This window comes from Coloeus monedula, assembly GCF_965178545.1.
Source record: "Coloeus monedula genome assembly, chromosome: 4".
NCBI lineage: Eukaryota > Metazoa > Chordata > Aves > Passeriformes > Corvidae > Coloeus > Coloeus monedula.
Window position 1 is genome coordinate 62,175,526 of NC_138784.1, and position 22,997 is coordinate 62,198,522.

Consider the following 22,997-nt stretch of genomic DNA (forward strand, 5'->3'; position numbering starts at 1 on the left):
GTTCAGCTTCAATGTTTAGCACAGCCAAGGGCTTTAGAGCCTGAATCAAAGCACACAGGACTTGAGTGTCTTGTCTTTGACTTCAACTAGTAGCTGAGTCAGTTACCAGCACAAAGAGAGATGTTAATCAGAGACCTCTAATGCTTTTTCATTGCTGACACATCACTTCTGGCTCTGCACATATTTCTGTCTAGGAATTTGGGGACAAATTTGGGTTCCCTGGAGATCTAGGAAACCTCAACAGCAGCAGTAGCAGCTTTAAATTATGTGTGTTGCAAAAGGCCTGAATCCTTTTGGGGGGCTATTAATCTGCAAAAAATGTAATATTCTCCAACCCTTTTGAGCCTACTTAAGGAAAAGCTTTTACTAACCAAACAAAACTGTTGCTGGAAAGCATTTTTTGCCTGGCCTACGAGCTTATCGTGGAAGTGCATTTTTTAATGCATCAGTCCTGAAACTGGATTTTCCAGAGACAAAAAAGCCCTCATATATTCCCATCTGTAATCTAAATTTTGGTCTCAGTCTAGCAGATCACTTAACTCTTGGGTTCTATGCTGAACAGAAAAGACAGATGCTTTCCTGACTCACAATCAGGGAACTGATCATTTCATGACAACTGGCAGAAACTGTTTTCCTGCCTAAACTCCAAAACATTGTAAATGTCAGAAGCTTTTATCAAATCGACAATGGCAGCAATGCATGAGCTACTGATAAATACAGCTCAGTAGCAGTTAGTGCAAATAATGGGATCTTCTTCACACTTTTGTCTATTCTGTTGGCTTCTCAAACACCTTGGCACCCTATGGATGACATAGGATTCACCATATTTTCATCTAGTTTAGCAGGTTTTATGAGCATCGATAACTGACAATCATCACATTTCTCCAACTCCCAGCCCGAGACACCAAACTTATACTAATAATTTTAAAGTTGATAAATTTGACCTTCAAAAATTAGAAATTTTAGGCACAGTAAAGAAGTAAGTGCCATTTCTTCTATGATCAGTGACTTGCTGACAGATGAAGAAGCTGTCAAACATGTCACTTTACAAAACAGAGCTGCCATTGATTATCTTTTATTAGCACATGGGCATGGCTGTGAAGATTTTGAAGGATTATGCTGTATGAACTTATCTGATTATTCTGTTTCCATTCACAAACAGCTACAAAACCTAAGGGACCTAGCTAACCACATTACAACAGATGACCCGTCTTGGCTAGACAGTTTGTTTGATGGTTGGAGCTTTGCACCTTGGCTAAGGGAACTCTGTAAAATAGGCTTGATTATTCTAGTAGTAATAATTATAGTTCTAGTAGCAGTACCTTGTACACTTCAGTGTGTGCAAAAAATAACGAGTAGGACTGTGTCTAATATCTTAGTTGTTCATCAGAACGGGGGAGATGTTGGGGAAGATGAAACAGGAAAGCCTTATAAATATGATTGCCTGACAAAAAATTTTGGGAATATGAAAACTATAAGCGACATCAAAATGAAGGCCACCTTTGAGATACCAAATCTTAGTTACTGAACAACTGGAAAACAATGGTATGGCCGACTGAAGGTAATCCCCTCTTGATTGAACAATACCCTCTGCTTGCAGGCAGGTCCAAGGGTCAGAGCAGACCCTACTAGCTCAGCAGAAGGGGTCCAAAGAGTAGTTTTTAGGAGTTAAGATGTAACACTCTATGGCAATATAAGAACTCTTATAGGCTGTATGTAAATGCTATAGGATTTGTATCTTGTATTAGATTGGTTAGTGACAATTAGAATATTCAGTACAGAAGATGATTTATTGTATCGTAACCAGGACTTCACGACCACTCTACTTACTCCCTTACCCGCTTACTCTCTTACTTACCTCCTCTTCACTCACTCTTACTCCACTCTTACCTACTTGCTCTTACTTTTACACTCTTGCTCTCTTGGGCCTGCTCAGAGCTGCCAGCTGCAGCTCTAAGCAGTGCCCCTGTACCCACGCCCTTTGCAATAAACTGCATGTTCCAAGATCTGACTTCAGAGATCTCTCGTCTCTGTCCATCCCAACCGTCCGACCCACCCAAGCTCCTACAGATAACTATTTCTATTTGGCAACGGGATAAGAAAAGGATTAAAAAGCTTGGCTGAGGAAATGACAGTTCCTGTCTTTCCCTGCTGTCCCAAATCAAACATCAGTGAATCACCTGTCACTCACCAATTGTCCAGAATTCAAGTAAATGCACAAACTGAATGCAACCAAATACAGTTGGTACTAAACCCTATTTCTGTTGGTACAGAGGCCGTCAGCAACATTAGGAAACACTTGGAAGTATCATTGCTGGCAGAACAGAAGACCAGGGGGACAACCCCTGTTGTAAGATACTCAGAGTACACCAGGAATCATGCACTCGCTATGTTGGACCATCAGGTCTTAAAAGCAAGCAATGTGCTGCAACAGCTCAGAATGATCAAAAGCCCTGACATCCAAAACTTGAATGAAAAGGTAGGCGCTGTGAAAACTAAAGAAAAGTCTCTTTTTTTGATGTTGTAGTAGGTTTTATTTTTAAATGGTGCTTACATGCATTTTTAATTCTAGAAAATGGCACTTCCTTGCCACAGCCATGTAGTCACATCAAAAACAGCTGCACTTCCCAGCTGTAGTTATTTCCAACCTTCTGGAAGCCATTGTTCCCAGGGCAGACCCAGCACAAGGAACTGTTTAAGCACTCTCTAGTCTCAAGAGGACATCAGAGTAATTTCAGAAAGATTAACCCAAACCTCCTCCATGAGTAATTTAAACCAAGCAGAATGACTTTGTCCTAGGGTTGATGGGGAGTGCTCACATATCCTTTGTGTCACCTATGGGAAAGAAGGGGATTTCTGTTCTTTTGCAGGGCAGCAATGAATACCTGATAGCACCAATTCATGACAAATCTGGAAGAGATCATCCACCTAAGCCTTTACGTTCCACATCTGTGTCAAAATACATGGAGGGCTAGACATGGCACTTTTTTCTGTTAGAGATTACCTGGATCCATTACAAGAAGCCATTGACCCATGGGCTCTATATGGTTAGGGAATGGTTTCAGCCCTTTTGTTAAAGAAGAGTGAAGCAAGGGTCTTAGTGAAACACATGGAGCCTAACAGATGGCTCCTGCAAGGATGCTCAGAGCCATGGGCTGCCATTGCATCCTTCAAATCAGGGGAGAGGGACCTGTAACTGGCAGTGATACTCCTCTTTGTAGAGACCAGATGCTGTGTCTTAGGGAAAATCCCATCCTATATTCAATGTTCATATGATGTCAAACATCTTCCTTCCCTCAGGAATGTATCTCAGGCCCCCAGAGGAGTCCTGACATAAGCATCTTCCTTATTGCAGATCTGTGGTGTGCCAGGAGACCAGCCATGTGCCACAGCAGCCTGTGGGGGAGCTTTGTGCCAGGACAGTCACAGACTAAGGCAGTGTGGTGGCCCAGACTGCAGTGGAGCTCTTCCTCTCTCCTCTGAGGCCTTCAGGAAAGCTGAGGAGACTGCTGTGTTGCTAAATAACTTGACTACTCAGCTACAGGAACCTGAGAATCAGGTGCTGTATATCAAACCTGCCTTTGTTCAGTGAAATGGATGGAGGATGAGATTTGGGAGGTCACAAATCTACAAAAACTCACCTGCTCTTAGGACAAAGAGCAGTGACATAGTGATGGACTTTGTGCCAACATCATAGACCTATCATGATTCAGTACCAGGTGCCAGCCCCACCAAGAGACTGGCTTTATCTAGGTCTTCCTCCTCACAGCTGCCAAGATTTCAAAAGTCATGGTGCCCTGTGTCTATGGGAGTTGGTGGTTTCAGGCTAGTATTGTCTGTATTTTTACTGGGAAAGATTCAAATGGCACCATTTGTCAGTAGCCTGACATGCTTATTGCAATGGGATTACTGCTGTGCATGGTGTTAAGCTCTATACAACTTCATACTACTCTTATGTTTGCCAATAAATAGCTTTTGAAAATAATTTCAAGATGAAGCTTTTCTGCCCCAAGTGATATTTAAGAGGGCATCAATTAGTCGACTGTACTGCACAGTAGCAGTGAAAAATAATTCAAGCAAAGTGTGGCCAGTGCAACATATGCCAAGGAAACAAAACAGACAAATCCCAAAACGCCAGTAAAGAGTCTGTTCTTATTAACAGTCAGAGATGATGCCTGTTACAGTTATAGGCAAAACACATTTTCCAGCAGAAATTCCATTCTGCTGTGGCTTTGTCCTGTCCCTGCAGGATGCCTGGGCATCCATTTCCTCTTTTTAAAATGCACGCGACACTGCATCCCGGCCAGCAGGCGTGGAAATTAGCAACAGGGGCACCGCCCTGGGGCCCAGGGACACGCAGCAACGGCAGCCAAAGGCATCTGCCGAGCTGGGGAGCGCCAGCCAGGCTGCCGGGACATCGCCTTTGGTGTGCACCAGCCTCAGGCAGCTCCGTGATAATATGGGTGAACTATTTTGAGACATTTCAGAAATAAAAGCATCGGCATGTTTCTTGTTGCCTGGGAAAAGACCAAATCTCTTCCCTCTGCAGACCACAGATGTACCTGGGCTATTCTTTAAGGCAAAGACCCTATCAAAGTAAAATTTTATAATTAATTATATATAAAAATATATAATTTTATATATATATATAATTATATATATAAATATATAATTAATCTAAAGTTCTCATTTAAATTATCAAGAATACTAATTTAATGGTGAAATGTAACTTTTAAAGACAAGCCTTAACTCTACCTTCCTTGTGTCCTCTTTAAGTGTTTTTTAACAGCAAGCCCAGTATGAAATGACAAATGAAATTATGTTTTCTGTAATCAGGTCTGAAGCTGGTAAGATCTGCTTAGGTCTGAATCTGATCACTGACAAGCTACAGTACTGCAATAACTGTCAGTACTGTTTTTTAGAAACAGAAGGGGCTGTGGTGTAGCAGTGGTTGCAGGGAGAAAAAATGCCTGATTTAGGCTTTTTCTGAGGCCAGATGAAGGCCAAGATGTAGCAGCTTCTGGAGTTCCCCAAAGGGGTCTCCTACAACTTTTCAAAGCCACATCAAGTGATTCCAGCTGAGGCTTGGATCAAAATTACATTTTTGTCAGAGCTCAACTTGTGAAGCAATGATAGATAACCTCCAGAAAATGGCACTGCTGCTTCTAATAATATTTCCAGGTTGACAGCATGAGAAAAATAGCAGAAGACAGCAAACTGAAAGGCTCACAATTTAATGGGCAACTGGAGATGGCTAAGAATCAAATTGAAGTTGATGGAGAGATCACTAAGGAGTTCATCCAAAAAGTGAAAGACTTCTTGTTAGGTAAATATGCAATGTTCTTTTTGACTCAATTTTTATACATATATTCCAACATAATACAGCATAATAGACAGCCAGAAGATGATCTTGCTGTGTATGCATGAAATTTCTCATCTACCTCCTGAGCTGTGCAAACTTTTTCAATCCCTTTTTTCTAGTGCTTCTTTCTCCCAGGTGACAGTACTTTGTACCAATTTTATGATGTATCTGTTACATTCTGATTATCATCTTTTTTACTGTGTTTCATTTGAAGCATGCAAGTAACTCCCTCTGTTCCTGGTTTATCTGAGTAAAGGACTACTAAGATAATTTCATACAATATATAATGGCCAGGCATGTCCAATGCATCCTCAAATTGTTATTCCACCCCCTTCTTCCAGGCCCATAAATAGAGGCTCTCCATAGGGAGCGTGGGAATTAGGACACATCCCGCTCCATCGTCTCCATAAAGCTGTAACTCGAGAAATCAAAGGATTCTGGTAGAACTTCACAGCTCTCATAAAAAATAAATAGCAAAACAACTGTATATATGCTAAAAATTTTCCACTCTCACGATTGCAGAAAAATGCTATACAAAACAGATCCTAAATTTTTTTACCAGATGTACATCAAAGAGTTCAAATGTGGCAGGATTTTCTTTAATCTCCTCAGTGTAGCCGACCTCATAAATTTCTATGGATTGCACATTGGCAGTCTTTTGACATTCCTGCCTCTACATCCAAATGGGAGCGAGGGCAGAGGACAGAGGACTTCTTTTGTTCAGAAACATTTACATTATTTTATTGAATTGGAAGGTTTAGGTCCATTTAATTCCTTACGAGTCTCAGATTTTTATTTGATAGCCACAGAAAATTCCATCTTTTACTCTTCTTTTATGTTTCTTAGTACACATACAGCATTTACTAACAATTATAAAAGCATTTCTTCAAATCTTTGTTTTGTTAATTGAAGTTTAAGAACAGAACAGCTGAGAAGCATACACTTATATTAAATCTGCTGTACTCAACATTCATGTGAATGGTGATTCTGGATGAACATATTTCTACAGAAAATAGCTCTCAGGAATGCACTACTGTTTGCACACTAAATGTCTTCTGTTTAATTCTTGCTGGCTTACTCTGGAGATTAACACAAACATTTAATATGTCTCAACTGTTTTATCACACAAGGTCTTGTCTATAAAAGGAAATGAGCAGAAAACAGAACTGATGAAGTGACTTCACAAGGCATTGACTTCTCTGTGTATGCCTCTGCCTCTTAGCAAAGAGCTAGGACAAGCTCATTTGTAATGGGAATTGTCAAAATATGGGTTTTTTTCTATTGTAAATTCCCATTCTATCTGAGTCTGACCCAGGTTCCCTCTGCAGCTTAGCCTTTCTCATTAACCAGTGAAGGAACCACTTTCTCAATATTGTGGCAACTCCAGGGAAGGGATTACACCCAGTGGCCAGCCTGAAAAGCTCCGTTCACACCCCAGCCTAGCCAGCACCTCTTTGATCTGTGGGCCAAGGGAGAAATGGGTTCTGACACATCTAGCTGTGCTGGACACTGATTTAAAACCCTCCACAGGCTCTGTCCTACATCAGAATTTTAATAACTCAGTTCAAAGTGGGTTCAAATCCTCATTTTAGCCAGTTCTGACAACACTAACAGCAGTACCTGGAAGCATAATATTAAATTACAAAATGTTGGAGATAATTCTCTTACCCCCTTGCTGTGCCTGTCAGCTTTATTCTCCCACGTAACTCAAAGGGTAGGCAGCCATAATGACCATTTACTGGAAGGAAGGAGCTACTTCAGGATACTCTCAGCTCCGTTTCTGTTGCAGATGAGAGCGCACCTCCAGAAGACATTGAGAAGGTGGCAAATTATGTTCTGCAAATAAACCTTCCCCTGACTCCACAAGAGCTCACAGGCATGCTTAGCAAACTCAAAAGCATTATGAATCACTGTGAGAAGTCCAAACTGAATAATAAGAGAAACATAAAAAGGGAGGATGCTCAGACACTGCTGGTGGAGGCACAAGAAGCTGAGTAAGTATTCTCATACTGATGTGCCAACTGGAGTGGAACTGTGCGCAGTAGAACAGCTCCATACCCCTGGCAGTATCCAGTAACACTGGAGAAAAAGTTCAGATGGAGATTTCACCTTGCCCTTTCCACAGGGCCTCTCCAGCAGGAAGGAGCCATCGCTGCTCAGGCTGCAGGAGCCAACATGCTGAAAGGAAGCAGCTCCTGACAGCTCTTGGCTCCTCTGCCTGCTGAGTCCGAGAGGCCAAAGCAGCTACTTAATTCCACCTTGGACCTAGTGGAGCATTACATCTGGCTCACTGGGTGGTTTGAAGGGTGAGAAAGAACCAATAACTGAAAAAACATGATCACCCCTGAGTCCTCCCTACTAGCACTGTACCACCAAGCAGCCAGCAGCATCCAACCTCACCTTAAGAACAGCAGCTCAGGTGCTCCCACACAAAGTTCTTTTCTGAGGTTTTGCTTTACCAACTTACCACAATTTTAATGGTGATTGTTGGACTTGAGGAAACGTTCCTGCATGTCAGCATAGGTGCATTCAAAACATGTTCTTGTTTTGCTCACCACACCATGATACTACACATGCTTCTTTTTCTCCATTTTAGCAAAGCAGCTAAAGCTCTTCCACCTGTAGATGAAATTAATAATAAACTAAAAAATGTTGTGAAGTCCCAAGGACACTCCAAAAACACCATCATGAAGTTAAATGAAGAGATACAAAGCATCAGAACACAAATCTCTCAGGTATCTTGCTGTAAATAATTTAATTTATTTGCTATATTTATTAGAAAAAGATACTTCAGTCTTAAGTTTTTAACTTAAAGAAACTTTAAGTTTCTTAACATAAACTTAAATAAATAAAACCAGAATGTGGCACAGATATGACACCAAATCCATACTACTTAAGGGTGTCTTAATCCATTGATTGTCCCTCATTACCACCCTCTGCAAGCTGGATGGACGTTGCACAAGAAATCACAGCCTTCAATTGCTCTGTTTTAGGTTGAGAACCAAGTGAACAAGACAAACAATAAACTAAATGACTTGTCAGCCAAACAGACTGAGATGGAAGATGAAAGCACCACATGGCAGGCAAAAACACTGATGAACAAGAATCAAGCTGCAAAGGCAAGAGCAGAGGCAGAAGCAGCTCACAAGCGAGCCCAGCATATTGACAATGTAAGCTCTTCTGTCACGTGTTAAGGAGAAAAAAATTCATCCATATTTAAGAGTATTTTTGCTTCAGAAGCATTGCCCTGCTGTCATCAAAACTGTTAACATTTTCCTTATGCCATGCAGTGTAAAATGCCACACGTTAAGAAGAATTTGTGTTTTATATTAAGGTTTCTGGCATACACTTCTGCTTGCTAGAATGAAAGAAAACATACACATTTCTCTGGCTACTCCATGACATTTTTTCTTACACTGTGTATAAGACTTGTAGTCACCATGGGCACCAGTAAACACAACAGAACAAATCACAAAACCAGATATTAAAATACATGAGTGATGGAAGCAGCCTGACCGTTCATCCTGTGCTGTTCTCCTTCAGAGAAAATTGCTGTGGGAGTTACTTGGAGTTTTTGATTGGCTTGGTGCTTTCCAGTGGCTCACTTTTTTGAAAATGCAGGTAGAAATTTGCTAAAATGGCAACAACCGAGTAACCACAGCACAAGAGTGGAACATGAGTATACTTCCAAGTTATAAGAACCATAGGCAAAATCTAAACTGCAGCCTCAACAGCAACCTAGATCAGCAGGGGATGGATTAGCCAGTGAATATTAACACAACTGGAAAATGAAAACCCCAAAGTTGCTACAGATAATTCATTAAATTTTAATTAAGCCTTATGGCAAAATGAAATTTACAGGAAAGCCCTATCAACCGAAGTAAAAAGAGCATACACTTAAAATATCTTAAGTAATATTTTCTTTATATCCTTTGCCCTTCTCTCTCCTTAGATTACTCCACTGGCAGTTTGTTTTAATTGATTTCTATCACGTTTTAAAAAGCATTTTTTGATATCTACAAATTAGGGATATATTTTTTAATATTTAGGAGAATGAGAAATCTAAACTTTGGTTCAAAGAGGATGACTAAAAAAAGTATTAAAACCTCTTTCTGTACACCAGATTACTTATGAGATGCTCTTAAACTAAGTAATGGCATTTTGTTACAGGAATTTGCTGACATTAAAAGAAAGTACACCATTCTTCAAGAAAAGCTAAAAACCCAAGGACCTCTAAAAGTAACACTAGAAAAAGTGAAGCAGTTGAAAGAAGAAGCAGAAAAACTGGCTGAAGAGACTGAAAAGAAGATAAAAAGAATAACAGGTGATGTTCTTACTTCCCCAATGAGTGGTAAACACTGTGATAGTCATGAATTCAAGGCTGAAGCCCTTGCCCACAGACACCAACACACTAGGTTCACTTGAAATTAGGTTTAAAACAATTTACCTGGTAAAAAACCCTGCCTGAAGCTACTCATTTTAAAAGCAGATGAATTGATGTGGCTTATGTACTTTTTCTGACATAAACAGATTGCTATAAGCAAAGTTTAGGAACTGTCCATACAGGAACTTGCAGTGATTTTCTTCAGTTTAAAAACAGGGCAAGTGCAAAATCTGCATAAAACCTGGCTGCAGATTTAGCTGGAGGCCCTGATTCATGCACTTGCTTTGAGCATTTGGACCTTTGATCCTTCCATGCTCTGTCTTTCTCTACATCACCTGAGCGAGGGCTTGTGTGATAGAGCTGTAGGGCAGCTGTTTTCCATAAGTCCATACTTGTTCCCCTTCAGACATTATCTCTGAGCAATGGCAAAACAAACCAGGTACAATTACCAGCTTGTGGAGACTGAAGCTGACGTGCCCTGAATCTGTGGGGCCATGACTGTCAGGCAGAGGGGTCATGGGCAGTGGAAACTGTGGCTGCTGTGGCCTTACCGGCACCACTGCCCACGCAGGCCCTCATGTAGGCTTACAGGGTCACCAAAAAGGAAGAGCACATCTCATGTCCCTGCACACAGGGAACTTAATTCTCCTTGTAGTGAAGGTCTGGGCATTCCCACTAGGAATCCTTAGGCCTAGGATCCTGCCAGGTTCAACACCGGAAAATACCATGTAACATCAGCAAAACTGAAGCTGAAACTCTGTCCCAGAAGAAAACTCTTCAGGACAGGATCCAAATAAATATTTTGAAACATATCTCAAGGAAAGGCTTTAAGAGCATCCCAGTCACTCCAAATGCCCAGATGATAAGGGCATTAGAAACAGGCGGTGAATACTGTGGATTTAACTCATTACCAATATGTTTACATTGGTGTAGCTTCATGGGAACCAGCAGAAAACAGTTACACAAGTGAGGAAGACCTAAGCCCGAATTGTCTAGGCTTTACACACATCAGTGCACACACTGTTCCTCTGAGTGTCTGCATTTAAACCAAGTCCTTTAAGAGCTCCATCCTAGCTGATGGACAAAAGCACATGCTGAGAAATTAATTTCTTCAAGGCTGTCATGCTCCTCTTGCTATCCAGAAGCCAGACTTTTCCCTCCAGTTGCATATATAATATTCCCTATTTGAAGTGGGAGTACTGACTCTAAAACTTCTGGGAAAAGAAATGCTGCTAATCCCTGGATTTTACTTACAACAAATGTGAGCATCATTGCATGTCTCTGCTCTTCCAGATTTGGAGAAGAAGCTTCAGGAACTGAATCAAACCAAACAAGATAAGGCAGAGCAACTGAGACAACTAGAGGAACAAGTGATAGCCATTAAAAATGAAATCATGGAGCAGGGAAGCAAGTATGCAACATGCAAGAGTTAGGATCTGAACAGACCATCAGGTAAAATGCAGCTGAAGTCATCATGATGACCACATCCTGAGCATCCTGGCACAGGACGCTGTCCTCTGGAAGTACATCTGAAGTGGCCTACTGAATATTGCAATTTTCTCTTTTTTTTCTTGTTCTTCTTTTGTCCAGTTGAGTTTATATGGAAATAGGAAACACCTTCTAATAAACCATCTGATTTAGTAATCAGGTGTAGTCTTTGAGGAAGCTCTGCAATACACTCTTGTGCACGGTCTAGGGCATCTTGTGGTAGCGGGGTTGGAAATGCAAAAGATTCCTCAGAGCTGCTGGTAATGGCCTCAAAGACAGACTCCCAACACCGTGTGTCTTCTGCCAAACCCTAAATAACGTGTTTGTGCCGTGACCCCATACGGGGCTGCCCCGACCCGGATTGCGGTCCTAGAGGGCTCCTAGAGCCAACCCTACTGGCAACCAGCAGCATCCCCAGGCACTGTCACTGCTCCAACCCCATATCTTCACTGAGACGGAGCAGGGGGTGCACCAGGAAGGGTTCCGCTGGGTTCACTGAAAATGCGACGGGCAGCACCTCCATGCAGCGCGGGGCCACTAGCGGTGGGCGACAAGGCCGATTCCCCGGTGCCCACTGGATGGCAGTGCTCAGATGCTTAATGCCGAAAGCACCTTAAAAATCTTTTCTCTGGCAATGGCGCTCCTGCGATGCCTGTTTTTCTTATGCTTGTAAGGGGTTTCACACATTTTTCATTACTGCAAACAACAACTGGAGAATAACTCCAGCTCTTAGGTTTAAGCAGTGAGTCTAAGGGCCAGAAATGTTGAAAACCAGTTTCTCCAGCTCTTCTCCCACATGCAGCACTTCACAGAAGTCAGGGTTTACTCAGCAGTTTCTTGTAGCCGCAAAGAATGCATGAATTGACCTAAATTTTATTCTGCAATTCCTTTTTTTAATATAAATAAAGAAGGAAACTGCAGCTAAGCAAATGTTATAGAAGTGCCAATGTTTTAAAAAGACTGCAGTGAGCTATGCCTCAGTTTAAAAATCCCACCCTTGGTATACATACTCCTGCAGGACACAGAGCAGACTAATGATGGGTTTCCCTCAGCTAAAATGAGTCGTGTCATTCCTGGATGGTCTGGACTGTCCCAGAGAGAGGGACTTCATTCAGCACGGCGCTGCTTCAGAGCACGGATGCAGCCCAGACCACATCTGTAAAAAGAGGAATGCTCTTCGGGAACACAGGGCTCTTAACATTTACCCATGCCAGCAGCACCCGTAAAACAATCCTTATCGATCCAACGAAGATAAATACTGCATAGTTATCACCCTGTGTTTACAAGAGCTAAAGTAGCATTGGTATGCGCTGGGGGCTTGGGTGGGAATTGCTGGCTGAGATTTCAGAGATACTCCTCTAACTCAAACCAGCTGTGCTCCAGGGCAATGTGCAACATACATCTCACCGTGACACATTCTATTGCGAAAATAATGGAATCAAATTATAATTTTGATATAATCTAACAAAGCCACCTGAAAGCAGGAATGCACACAATTTGTGGGTCAGCATTTTCTTTATTTTAGCACTTAAAAAAAAAAATCTGTGAGGTGTGAGGCTTCGTTCTAAGTTATTAGGCCGTAATCAGGTAATTGTATTTAGACTGACTTTGCCCTAATGAAATCGAGTGTTTCTGTTTTACTCGGAGCACACACCAAGCTGTTCACACACAGGTCTCCAAGTAAGGAAGGATTTTCTGCAGGTTTCAGTGCATCCGTGCTGCACTGCTCCTGGAAGAGGCAAACTGAAGACCTTAAACAGAAATTCCCAATTGCGTATAAACCAAAATTACTTCATACATGGCTTTAAAAATCTGAATTCACAAGCAAAAAGTTGAAAAAGAACTTCCTCCTAAAATCCTCTGTTGACTATGAGAATTGTGGTATGGCTTTCCACAAGTTGCATGGATGAGAAATCTGTAAACACAAGGCAGTTAAACAGGCCTGGAGGGGAGACTTCTCCACCGGGGGAAACAGAAATCGCTGGAAGGAAGAGAGAAGCAGGAAGAAGAAAGTCAGCACAGAGTCTAACCTCCCCTGCCTGCCTCCAAGCATACTCAGACACACAAAGAAAGCAGATCTGATGGGATCAGCGACTAGCGAACTCCAAATCCAGTCTGTGACAGCTTCTGAGGTTTACAGCTGTGCAGCATTTCCTATTGGAAGTGATGCAAAAACTTCCAAAGTGTTTTTCAAAGTCAATTTGTGGGGAAAATGCTGTCTCTAGATAAAAGGTACCTATTTGTAGCTCCCCCTGGACCTCTTCCTTGTGGGGAGAAGTGGCTTCAGAAAACTGTTTCTTGAAAAAAACTTGAAATAAGTATCTTGTTGTAGAGCATTTTGACTTCAATGGCATTAATCAAAACGCAAACAACACTTAACCAAATGGACATATAATCAAAGATACATTTAATCAAAATCATATCAGCTCTGTCTACTAGGCATTCAACCACTGCAGTGTTTAAGAAAACGGGTGATCAAGTGGGTCCCACTGGGATCAATTTCTGAAATGTTGTTCTTTGAGAAGACTTTCAACCCTGCACAAACACAGACACTCAGGGCTGTAAGGGTGGTTCACCAACCACAAGGATAGAGCAAGACACAAAACTGAATTTTTATCATTTGAAGAATCAAATTAAAATACTCCCACTCACTATTTGTCACGAGCACTGCAGAGAGGGAGGGACACAGGCTTGCTGTTCCTAATCACTCACACACTAAATGTGGTGGTTTCAGTTACCTCTGAAAGAAGACCACAGTTATGGGTGATGGTGGCCACCCTGGTCAGTGGCTGAAGCTCCAGCTCAATCCCTGATGTCGCATGGCAGGGTCACCCCCAGGCTGGAACAAAGCGCATTTTCATGCTGTCTGTGGCAAGGCACAAAGGAGCCTATAGGGGAGGATAGGACTTCTACAAGGCTATGAAACAGGAAAAAAAAAAGGAGAAAACTTCAATAAAAGTTGAAAAAAGGACAGAAAAAAGTCCAGTGGCAATGAAACAGTCGCACATGGGGTAATGCTGCTGCCCATCTGCCATGGATCAGGGGAGGTTCTAACGACAGCAAAGTAAAACATTTTCTGTTAGCAGGGGACAAAAATGTTTGTTGTACTGAAGCTTAAAAAATATGACAGTGTTATGAAACGGAATTTGTTTTGTGAATTCAGAAGACCACATTGCAGAAGAAGTTTAGAACATTACAATTCCTGCCCTGACAGTTAAGAATGACTTCATTTCATGGATATCTTTAATGAAACAGCTCCACAAGTTCTTTAATCCGGAGTCTTGGGTTATGTTTCAAACCTGGTGTTTAACCTTTAGGGCAAGTCACTTGGTATCTCTCTGTTTCTGCTTATCCATCTGTAAAATGAGAATGAACATATTTACCTACCTCGGCAGGGTTTGCTGGGCCAGACAGACCATGGTGTGTTTTCGCTCTGGCACTGCAAATAGTGAGGGCAAGGTGTTCTTGAGGGACACTGGTACCTGGTAAAGATTTACACAAGTTCACGTTACACGTGCGCAAGCAAAACCTGGGTATATAAACCCAGGCATTTGTCCCAGCCACATCCATCCTTCATACATGCTCCTTGGTGTTTATTTACCAGTAACCCTTTTCCCTGGCTGGTGAGGGGACTCTGCCACCGGCCAACGAAACCCCCACGTTCTCCAGCAGAGGCCAGGGAACTGATGTGGAAGGCTGGGGTGCAGACGCAGCTCCAGCACAGCCATTCATTTCTTGCAGCTGCCCCAGTGCCCCTGGGAAGGCAACAGCGCCGTGTGCTCCCAGCGACTGCGACACCGCCTGGCAGTGGCTGGTCTGGGCTTGTCGGGCCTCTCTGCCCATGCCAGGGCCAGACCTGGCCATGTATGGCAGCACGGCCACCATCCCCAGGAATGGCACTCCTGAGCCACGTGTGCTGGCACCACAGCACCGGGCAAAGTGGGGCCACTGAGCATCGCATGTGACAGTTGCCAACCCCCTGGTTCTTTGCTGGGTTTTGGGCCTTACTGCTCCATTGTTTTTCCGTCCATCCATCCATCCATCCATCCATCCATCCATCCATCCATCCATCCATCCATCCATCCATCCCAGGGGCCCGGCTCCATCCACACTACCAGCAGAAGACAGGATTAGGTCAATAACCCCATTCCTTCACTGTTTCTCCACCGACAGGGGCAGGGAGGGGGGCACCCGATTGGTGATTCCCCCCACCTCTCCACCACCCCCTTCCGATTGTTGCACCCTGCCCCGACCCCGCTCCCGACGCTGCAGCGGAAGAGCACAATCTGCGGGCTGGGGGGCTGTAGTTCCCCGTCCCCCGCTCCGGGCTCCCTGGCTGCAGAAGGGCCGAAGTTCCCCTCCCGAGCCCGCCTCCCACCCCTACTGACCTGCCCATCCTCGACGGCTGCGCTCCCCGCCCCGCCTGAGGGCCAGGCTGCCCGAGGCGGAGGGCCGTCCGGGAGAGGCTCGGCCCAGCCCCGCGGGTGCGGAGGGGGGAAGGAGGAGGAGGAGGAGGAGGAGGGCCGGGGGGCGCCCGGCGGCTCGGGGCCGCGGTCGGGAGCGGCGGCGCCTGCGTGGAGCAGCCGGAGCAGCGGCTTTCGGTGGCGCGTGGAGGGGCTGCCGCGTCCCGTCCCGTCGCGTCCTGTCCCATCCTGTCCCATCCTGTCCCGTCCCGTCCCGCCGCTGGCCGCCATGGGCCGCCTCCCGCTGTACCTCTGCTGCTGCCTCGGTAACTCCCGCTCTGCTCCGGCCGCCGTCGGGGCACGGCGGGCTGGGCGCGCCTCTGCAGCGCCCGCCGGGGAGGCTCGGGGCGCGCAGTCTGGCCACGCTCCCGCCTCCCTCTCTCACCTTCTGTTCCCCTCTCTCCCTCCGCGGCCGCGCAGCGCTGTGGCCCGCGGCGGCACAGGAACCCGAGTACAGCTATGGCTGCGCCGAGGGCAGCTGCTACCCCGCCACCGGCGACCTGCTCATCGGCCGCGCTGCCCGCCTCTCCGCCTCCTCCACCTGCGGCCTCAGCCAGCCCGAGCCCTACTGCATCGTCAGCCACCTCCAGGTGAGCGCCGGGCGCGGGCGGGCAGCGCTCCCGGGCACCGCGCCGGCTGCCGCGCTCGGTGCCGGCGGTGGGGCGGGCATCGCCTCCTGCGCGGGGCGCGGGGACTGCGCGGGGCGCACGCCCGCGGGCAGCGCCCGGGCCGGGGCGGCGGGACAAGCTGCCGCCTGCGGGAGGGAGGCGCGGGCAGCGGTCTCCGGTGGGGCAGCATCGGGACCCCACAACCTGATGCGGTACCCCAAGCCCCGGGTCCAGGGAATCCCTCGCGGCTTTTGGCTCCCGATTCCCCTTTCCTGATCGAGGTCAATAAGGAAGAATGTGCCGCAGTAAATTCAATTAATCCTTTATTTCCAGGCTCGCTCGGAGCCGTCTAGACAGCTTCCTGGTGGAGAGTGGGCTGTAGGGCCCGGCAATGTTTTGTCCGCAGTCCCCGTAATGTAATTACATGTGTATAGTCTCGGAGTGAAAGGATGCAAATAAAGTTGTCTCAGCACATCTGGTGAGCTGTTGCTTTTTAAAGCCAGAAGCAGCTCATCAAACTTAAAATCTCTGAGACAGAAAGGATGGAGAAGAATAAACTATCAGTTATACGTGGAACTCTGTTGAACTGAAAGTAAAGGGATAATCTCCGGACGAATTACTGTGGAGACAATAGGGCCGGATTCTGGCACTTGGAAGGAAAACCATGGGAAGCAGAAGGGGCTGTAGCACTTGACTCATTTGTGCCCTGAAGTTACCAAAGCTCCCCCCATCCCTTCCCCACATTTAGTTTTACCATATAAGCTCTGTTTATTAGAGTTAATACTTTATTTGACGTGGGATTTCAGAGTATGTTGCTATTGACTTTAACAATATAAGCATCTCTGGTAGAACAAAGTAACAAAGGTGCTTTGTTATGTTTTCTTGTCTCAAAAAATGTTGAAGTGCCGTTGTAAAAAGAAGCACTTCAGAGGTTCTCACGTGCCCGTATTCCTGATCTCCCAGCCCCGGTTCAGCATTTGCGATGTCCCTGGTTAGTTCTGAACCATAATGTGTGGTATTGAACAACTCGTGGGAAAGTGCCAGTATCCTCTTAGTAACATGGGGCTTGGCAGCGCTGAGTGCTTTGCAGAGTTAGGTCTTCTAGGATTCAGTTTTGGTCAGAGGAGGAGCAAGTTGTGGCATGAGGTGTGGGGGAGAGAAACCTGGAGCAGACAGATCGTCTTCCCTGGGACCTCTGCTCTTGCCCTTCTTTGTGCTGGAGGAGTGTTTGAGGGCTCGTGGGAGGTGAATCCCTGAGCTTGGGAGGAGCCACTGAAGCCAGAACTGGTGAAATGGAAAGCCTGTGTGGCTCAGACCTGCCAGTTCTCGCATTCTTGGCTGATAAAGAATTGTGCTTGTCTCCATAAACGTGCTGGAGGAACGATGCCTGTGTAGCTTTTGACAAGGATGAGTTGCTGGTCTGTTGGGGCTACCTCACTGCCATCCTATTATCTCCTCTCCCTCATCTGCCTTGTCCCGCTGGTCTGCGCAGGAACCCTCCCTTTTGGTTTGGTTTGCACCCTACCTTGCAATCACAAAGTGGTGGTTTTAGGCACTAGGACAATGCAAAAATAGCACTGGTTGTAGTAATCGCCATGATGGGGTTTTGTCCCCCTGGTGAAGAAGCTTCCAGTTTTCCCAAACAGCACATGCCAAACTTGCTCTGAGCTGCTTTTGCTTGGGCATACCTTGTAATGTGTGCAAATGGACTTCATGTGCACAGTTTGGTGTTGCAATGGCAGGTGAAGAGACAAGGTTTGGGTAGGAGTTTGACAAGCTGAATTCAGAGAAGAAGGGCTTAATCACTGAGGGCCCCTTGATGTGCACTGAGCCTCACGGGAGGTATCCCTAATGCAGGCAACTTGCATCTCCAAAAGCCAGAGTTATTTCACACAAGTTGTTACGATGCAGTTTTGCATGTGTGCATTTTTACAGAAGCAATTCAGCAATTTTCTGTATATGCTGCCATTGGTTTTGAATTCCACTGGAAGAGATTTCCTGAAACTGCAATTTTGATTGAAAACATGCTTCCCCTAAAAATGAAGTTTATGGAATTCCTGGCATATTTTCCATTTGGCAATTTGCATTAATTCGTAAAGGTAAATACACTTAGCATTTCAGTGAAAAAATATCTTTGATGACTCCTGCAGGCAAAATGAGTGGAATGTGATATGGATGGAAAATACTCTTATCTGCAGGAAGCAACTATTGCCCCATGGATAAAATCAGTAACGCTGATTATCGTGTTGTTTCAGGAGGACAAAAAATGTTTCATATGTGACTCGAAGGATCCCTTCCACGATACTCTCAATCCCGACAGTCACCTCATTGAAAATGTCGTCACCACGTTCGCTCCAAATCGCCTGAAGCTCTGGTGGCAGTCGGAAAATGGTATGCGGCTTGTCCAGAGCAATTTCCGGGGCTGGGAGCTGTTTTCCCTCCTTTTGTTTAAGGGTACCTGTGGGTTTGCTGTTATCGCTGGCCCGCTCATTACTGCCCTGTGAAGGATCATGCTGCGTGAGGAGATGAGTAAAACTGGCTGCTTTTGTGTGCCCGGGAGCAGTCCTTAATCTGTAACAAAACCCCCGAGTCCTCCAGAAGTGTTGGAAACAGCCATCCAAGCACTCTGCAAGAATCCTAAAGAGAAGAGTTTTCCACACTGGCCTCAGATCTCCCTCATATTTGGGCAGCAGGAGCGGAACAGCCTTCCAGGAGTAAATATCCCAGGGCTGCGCTGCCAAGGCAGCACAACAGGGCTTCCCCGCGCCACTGGGCTGGAGGCTGTAGAAGGAGGAGGTTTGGGCACAGAGCTGGGGGCTGCTGCTGTGCCTGCAGACCTCCCATTTCCTTTTCCTACCCCAGGAGAGTAAAGCCAGGGATATTTCTTACCGTACAAGCTGTCTTCTCCCTCCTGAGCTCCCTGAATTTCTGTACCATATGCCAAACAATAAAGTGAACTGCAGAAACAAGCCAGCTAGTTAAAAATTGCATATTAGTTTGGTGGGGTTTTTGTTTTTTGTTTTAATCCTTCCTCTGCCTGTTTTACTTTTCTGGTTATGCTTTTGGCATGCCTTCATACATAAAACAAGGCAGCAAGGGTTTTTCAAACAGCAGTCCTATCCTGAAGCCTTAGAGCCAGCTGGACAGGATGGGATTTTTGCAAATGCATTGGCAGTAACAGCCTTACTGTATATGAAAAAAAAAAAGGTAATATTTTTAACAGTTTTGCTGCCTGTTAAAGAAAGGTTTTCACTAAATCCTTTTTAACCATTTAGATCAGCCTAGCAAGCTGCTTGCCTCCAGCAGCTTTCTTCCAGCATTCCAGATAATTCATGTTTTTTGCAACAGGCTTGGCAGCATTCACACAGAAAAGTTCTTAGCTCATAAGGTCATGAAAATGTCCTTCAACAATAAAAAACAAATGATTCTTTCTGTGCAATTAATGTTTTCATCTATTCAGGCATACAGCGTAAGGGACCATTGCTGCATGCTTCACAGAAGGTTACAGCTGGTCAAAAATTTAAGTGCCTTTTTGTTTTATTATTTTCATTTCTTACCCTTTCTCCTCTCTGTAAATCTTGATTTTATTTTTTATTTCTAACTACAGTATAATTAGTATCCAGCTGTTTTGAGAGCTCTTTTCACAAGGCAAAGTAATATTTGTAGCTGGTTTTCTTCCTTTCTGTGTAGACTCCTTGACCGCAGGTAGATGTACAGCAGAGTTTGGAGAACCTTTTGCCTCTCACCATTTTCTTAACCCTCAGGATCGCAAAGCAGGGTTGTGGTAGTTGCTTTAGGAGTGTCTCAAAACCAGGTTGTAAAGGAGCTGTTCTTGTGGACAGGAGAGTCCAGAGTGAGAGAAAAATGGTAGGAAATGGCCCCCAGCGGACATCAGTGAGCCTGGGAGGGCTGCAGAAGCTGCTGCTGCTGCCAGAGAGGCTGTGGTGTAGGAGGACACCACACAGCCTGGGGCCACCACACAGGTCTGGGCACAGCATCCCTAGCTATACTGGGGGCTTTGGTGCCAGGACTCAGCCTGTGGTGGTTCTGTCCTTGCCCGAAATCCAGTGATGCCAGCCACGGTTCTCAGTCTGAAATCACTGCACTGCAGGCTCACGCTCTGGGTGCGGTGTGTTTGGTGCTGCTCATGCACAGGAATTCCATGTGTGATACTCTTCAGCAGGTCCTTGGTGTTTCCCCCTGTACCCCAGGAATGCACTAAGCCATCATATTCCTTTTTCACAACAGAGCCAAGTGGTAAAGAAAATAGTCTGTGAGCCAGCAGAGTGAAGAGCTTTGGCAGAATTTAGATGCAGAGACTGGCAGGTGTCCTTGCTTGCTGAACACCTTTTCTCTGCCCCTGCAGGTTTGGAAAACGTGACTATCCAGCTGAACCTGGAGGCTGAGTTTCATTTCACTCATCTCATTATGACCTTCAAGGTAAGGAAGCCACAGCCTTACCCCAAACCCTAAAACATGAGGAAACGAGAGGTCTTGTAGTCCTTCAGGTCTGTTTGAAATTTGGGATTTGAGCTTTGTCTGAGCTGTTTGGCCTGAATTTTTTGGAGCTGCCGGCCATTAACCAGTGCTGAAGTCATGCAGAAAGACTGAGTTGTGACATGTGTTTGAACTCCAGTGAGGCTGAAGAAGGAGTCATACTGAAGCTGGGTTTTGTGTTGGTGTGTCTCTCTGGTGGTTGTGTTCTAGAAGATTGTTAGCTAAATCGTATAGTAGCAAGGGTTTTTTTCCTGAAAAAAGTTGGCCATGGTATCAGTTTTCATTTGGCAAATGGAAAGGTCTTCAGGAAGAAGGAACATCTGTACACAAAGTGTCTTTGTTTTTTTACAAACAGATGTCTTGGAATGGTAGGTTATGTCCTGTACATCCTAAATGCTCTTCCCATGTGGACAAATTAATCTCTTCGTTTTTACGCATCAGCTTTCTAGGACAGCTGGTTCCTCTTCCTGTGGTGTTGACTAGGGTTTCTCCCCCTGTCTTAAGGTGGTGGCTGAGGTGGAAGCTGGTCCTTTCTGCTGGAGTCAGCAGTGAGGGACCCCCAAAAGACCCCTGACCTGATGTGGGTGCTGCAGCCATTGTACCCCGGTGCTGCAGCTTGGTCTGCTGTCAGGAGGAAGACTGCAGGGGAAAGACAGTTTTAATGATACTTTGTGGACTTTGTGTGGTAGACGCTTGAGCTGCCTTACTTCTGGGTTGCTAAATATTTTTGTTGGGTGAGGTACTGGTTTCTAAGTTGGGTGATATTTTCAGCCAGGAAGCAGAGAGAAAATTTCTTCCCAGCTGTGACTGAAATGTTTTTGTGCTTGGCTCTGGGACGTCCTCCTCTGAATACATAAAACTAAGGAAGAGAGTGTGAGCATTTCTTGGTAGGTACAAGCCAGAGTTAAATTAATATCTGAATATTTGGAAGGCAGCACATAAATTAAAACATGATACTTTTTAGGTCAGAGGGATAAAAATATTTTCAAAATCTCATTAGTTAGTTGTTCTAGAGTTGAATACATGTAGGTAAGAAGGACACTGGTTTGTGTGAAGCAAATGCAACCTGACAGTCTGGGCAAGGCCAGCTGGAGGAGGGTCACTGGGGACTGGGGGAGTCAAGTGCAGCATGAGTGGATGAAGCTGAGCCTCTCAATCTCCTTAAAGAAGGTTTTATTAAGGCAGCACAGAGGACAGCTGGCACTGAGTGTCAGAGATGCTGCAGAAGGTCATGTGATCAGACAAAGAGGTAGGAGATGCTGGGGCTTCTCTGAACATCAGAGGTACCTGCTCAGCAGTTAACTTCTGGGCGTCACAGCTGGGTGGGAAGCACTGACAGTGGCCTCCTGGTCCCTACAGCAGGAGAGGAGGCCCATTAGGTCCTTTGTAAAAGATCAGGTGAAGACATACAGCAAGGAAGGTGGTGCTGCTTTCCACAAGCAGTGAGGAAAAAATCCTTCTGTCTCTGTAAAGCCCTGCTTTAACCTCCACTTTTCAGAAAGGGTTTGGAATCAAAAAAACTTACAAGTTTTCTTACTTACTGTAAGTGTGTTTAGGCACCTGGCCAGTGAGTGCCATCTTTTGGAGACAGGTAGTCTATGGTTTGATGTGTGTTATTTCATGTATCTGCCTCTGAGAAGAAAGCTGAATATCATCAGAAAAATATTTCCAATATTTCCACATATTGGAAATAGTCGATGCAGGGAGAGAGATTATTATCCAGATAAGGGGACTGCTCACACTAACAAGGCTCAGTGTAAATGCAAGTAATAATTAACCAAATAAAATCTCTTGTTTTTCTATTAGACATTCCGTCCAGCTGCAATGTTGATTGAAAGATCGTCTGACTTTGGACAGACTTGGCAAGTTTACAGGTATTTTGCATATGACTGTGAGAGCTCATTTCCTGGGATTTCAACTGGACCCATGAAGAAAGTGGATGATATAATTTGTGATTCCCGATACTCTGACATTGAACCTTCAACAGAGGGAGAGGTCAGAGGCATTTTCTTCCAGTATGTTTATTGTGTAGACTTTTTGCTTACAAATTCAGATTGAAGTTGAATCTTTCATTGTTTGATTTTTACCCCAGGTAATATATCGTGTTCTAGATCCTGCTTTTCGAATTGAAGATCCATACAGTCCAAGGATTCAGAGTATGTATGCAGTTCCTTTCAGGCTGATTTGAAAGCATT

At 44.9% G+C, this 22,997-nt stretch overlaps 2 protein-coding genes across 2 annotated transcripts in view; both read left to right on the forward strand.

Moving 5' to 3' along the window:
* LAMB4 (laminin subunit beta 4) overlaps positions 1-11,179 on the forward strand; it is a gene marked incomplete at its 3' end in the record, with an annotated part of 50,893 nt that extends 39,714 nt beyond the window's left edge. Inside the window, exons 30-37 of the mRNA XM_082279692.1 lie at positions 2,274-2,479; positions 3,356-3,559; positions 5,182-5,326; positions 7,152-7,356; positions 7,959-8,097; positions 8,356-8,532; positions 9,533-9,686; positions 11,040-11,179. Of these exons, the coding sequence (XP_082135818.1) occupies positions 2,274-2,479; positions 3,356-3,559; positions 5,182-5,326; positions 7,152-7,356; positions 7,959-8,097; positions 8,356-8,532; positions 9,533-9,686; positions 11,040-11,179 (1,370 nt within the window). The remainder of the gene's footprint in view (positions 1-2,273; positions 2,480-3,355; positions 3,560-5,181; positions 5,327-7,151; positions 7,357-7,958; positions 8,098-8,355; positions 8,533-9,532; positions 9,687-11,039) is intronic.
* Positions 11,180-15,831: 4,652 nt separating this feature from the next.
* LAMB1 (laminin subunit beta 1) overlaps positions 15,832-22,997 on the forward strand; it is a 45,578-nt gene continuing 38,412 nt past the window's right edge. The window contains exons 1-6 of the mRNA XM_082280751.1: positions 15,832-15,963; positions 16,118-16,287; positions 18,561-18,696; positions 20,672-20,745; positions 22,609-22,797; positions 22,895-22,958. Coding sequence (XP_082136877.1) covers positions 15,927-15,963; positions 16,118-16,287; positions 18,561-18,696; positions 20,672-20,745; positions 22,609-22,797; positions 22,895-22,958 — 670 coding nt within the window. The 5' untranslated portion in view covers positions 15,832-15,926. The remainder of the gene's footprint in view (positions 15,964-16,117; positions 16,288-18,560; positions 18,697-20,671; positions 20,746-22,608; positions 22,798-22,894; positions 22,959-22,997) is intronic.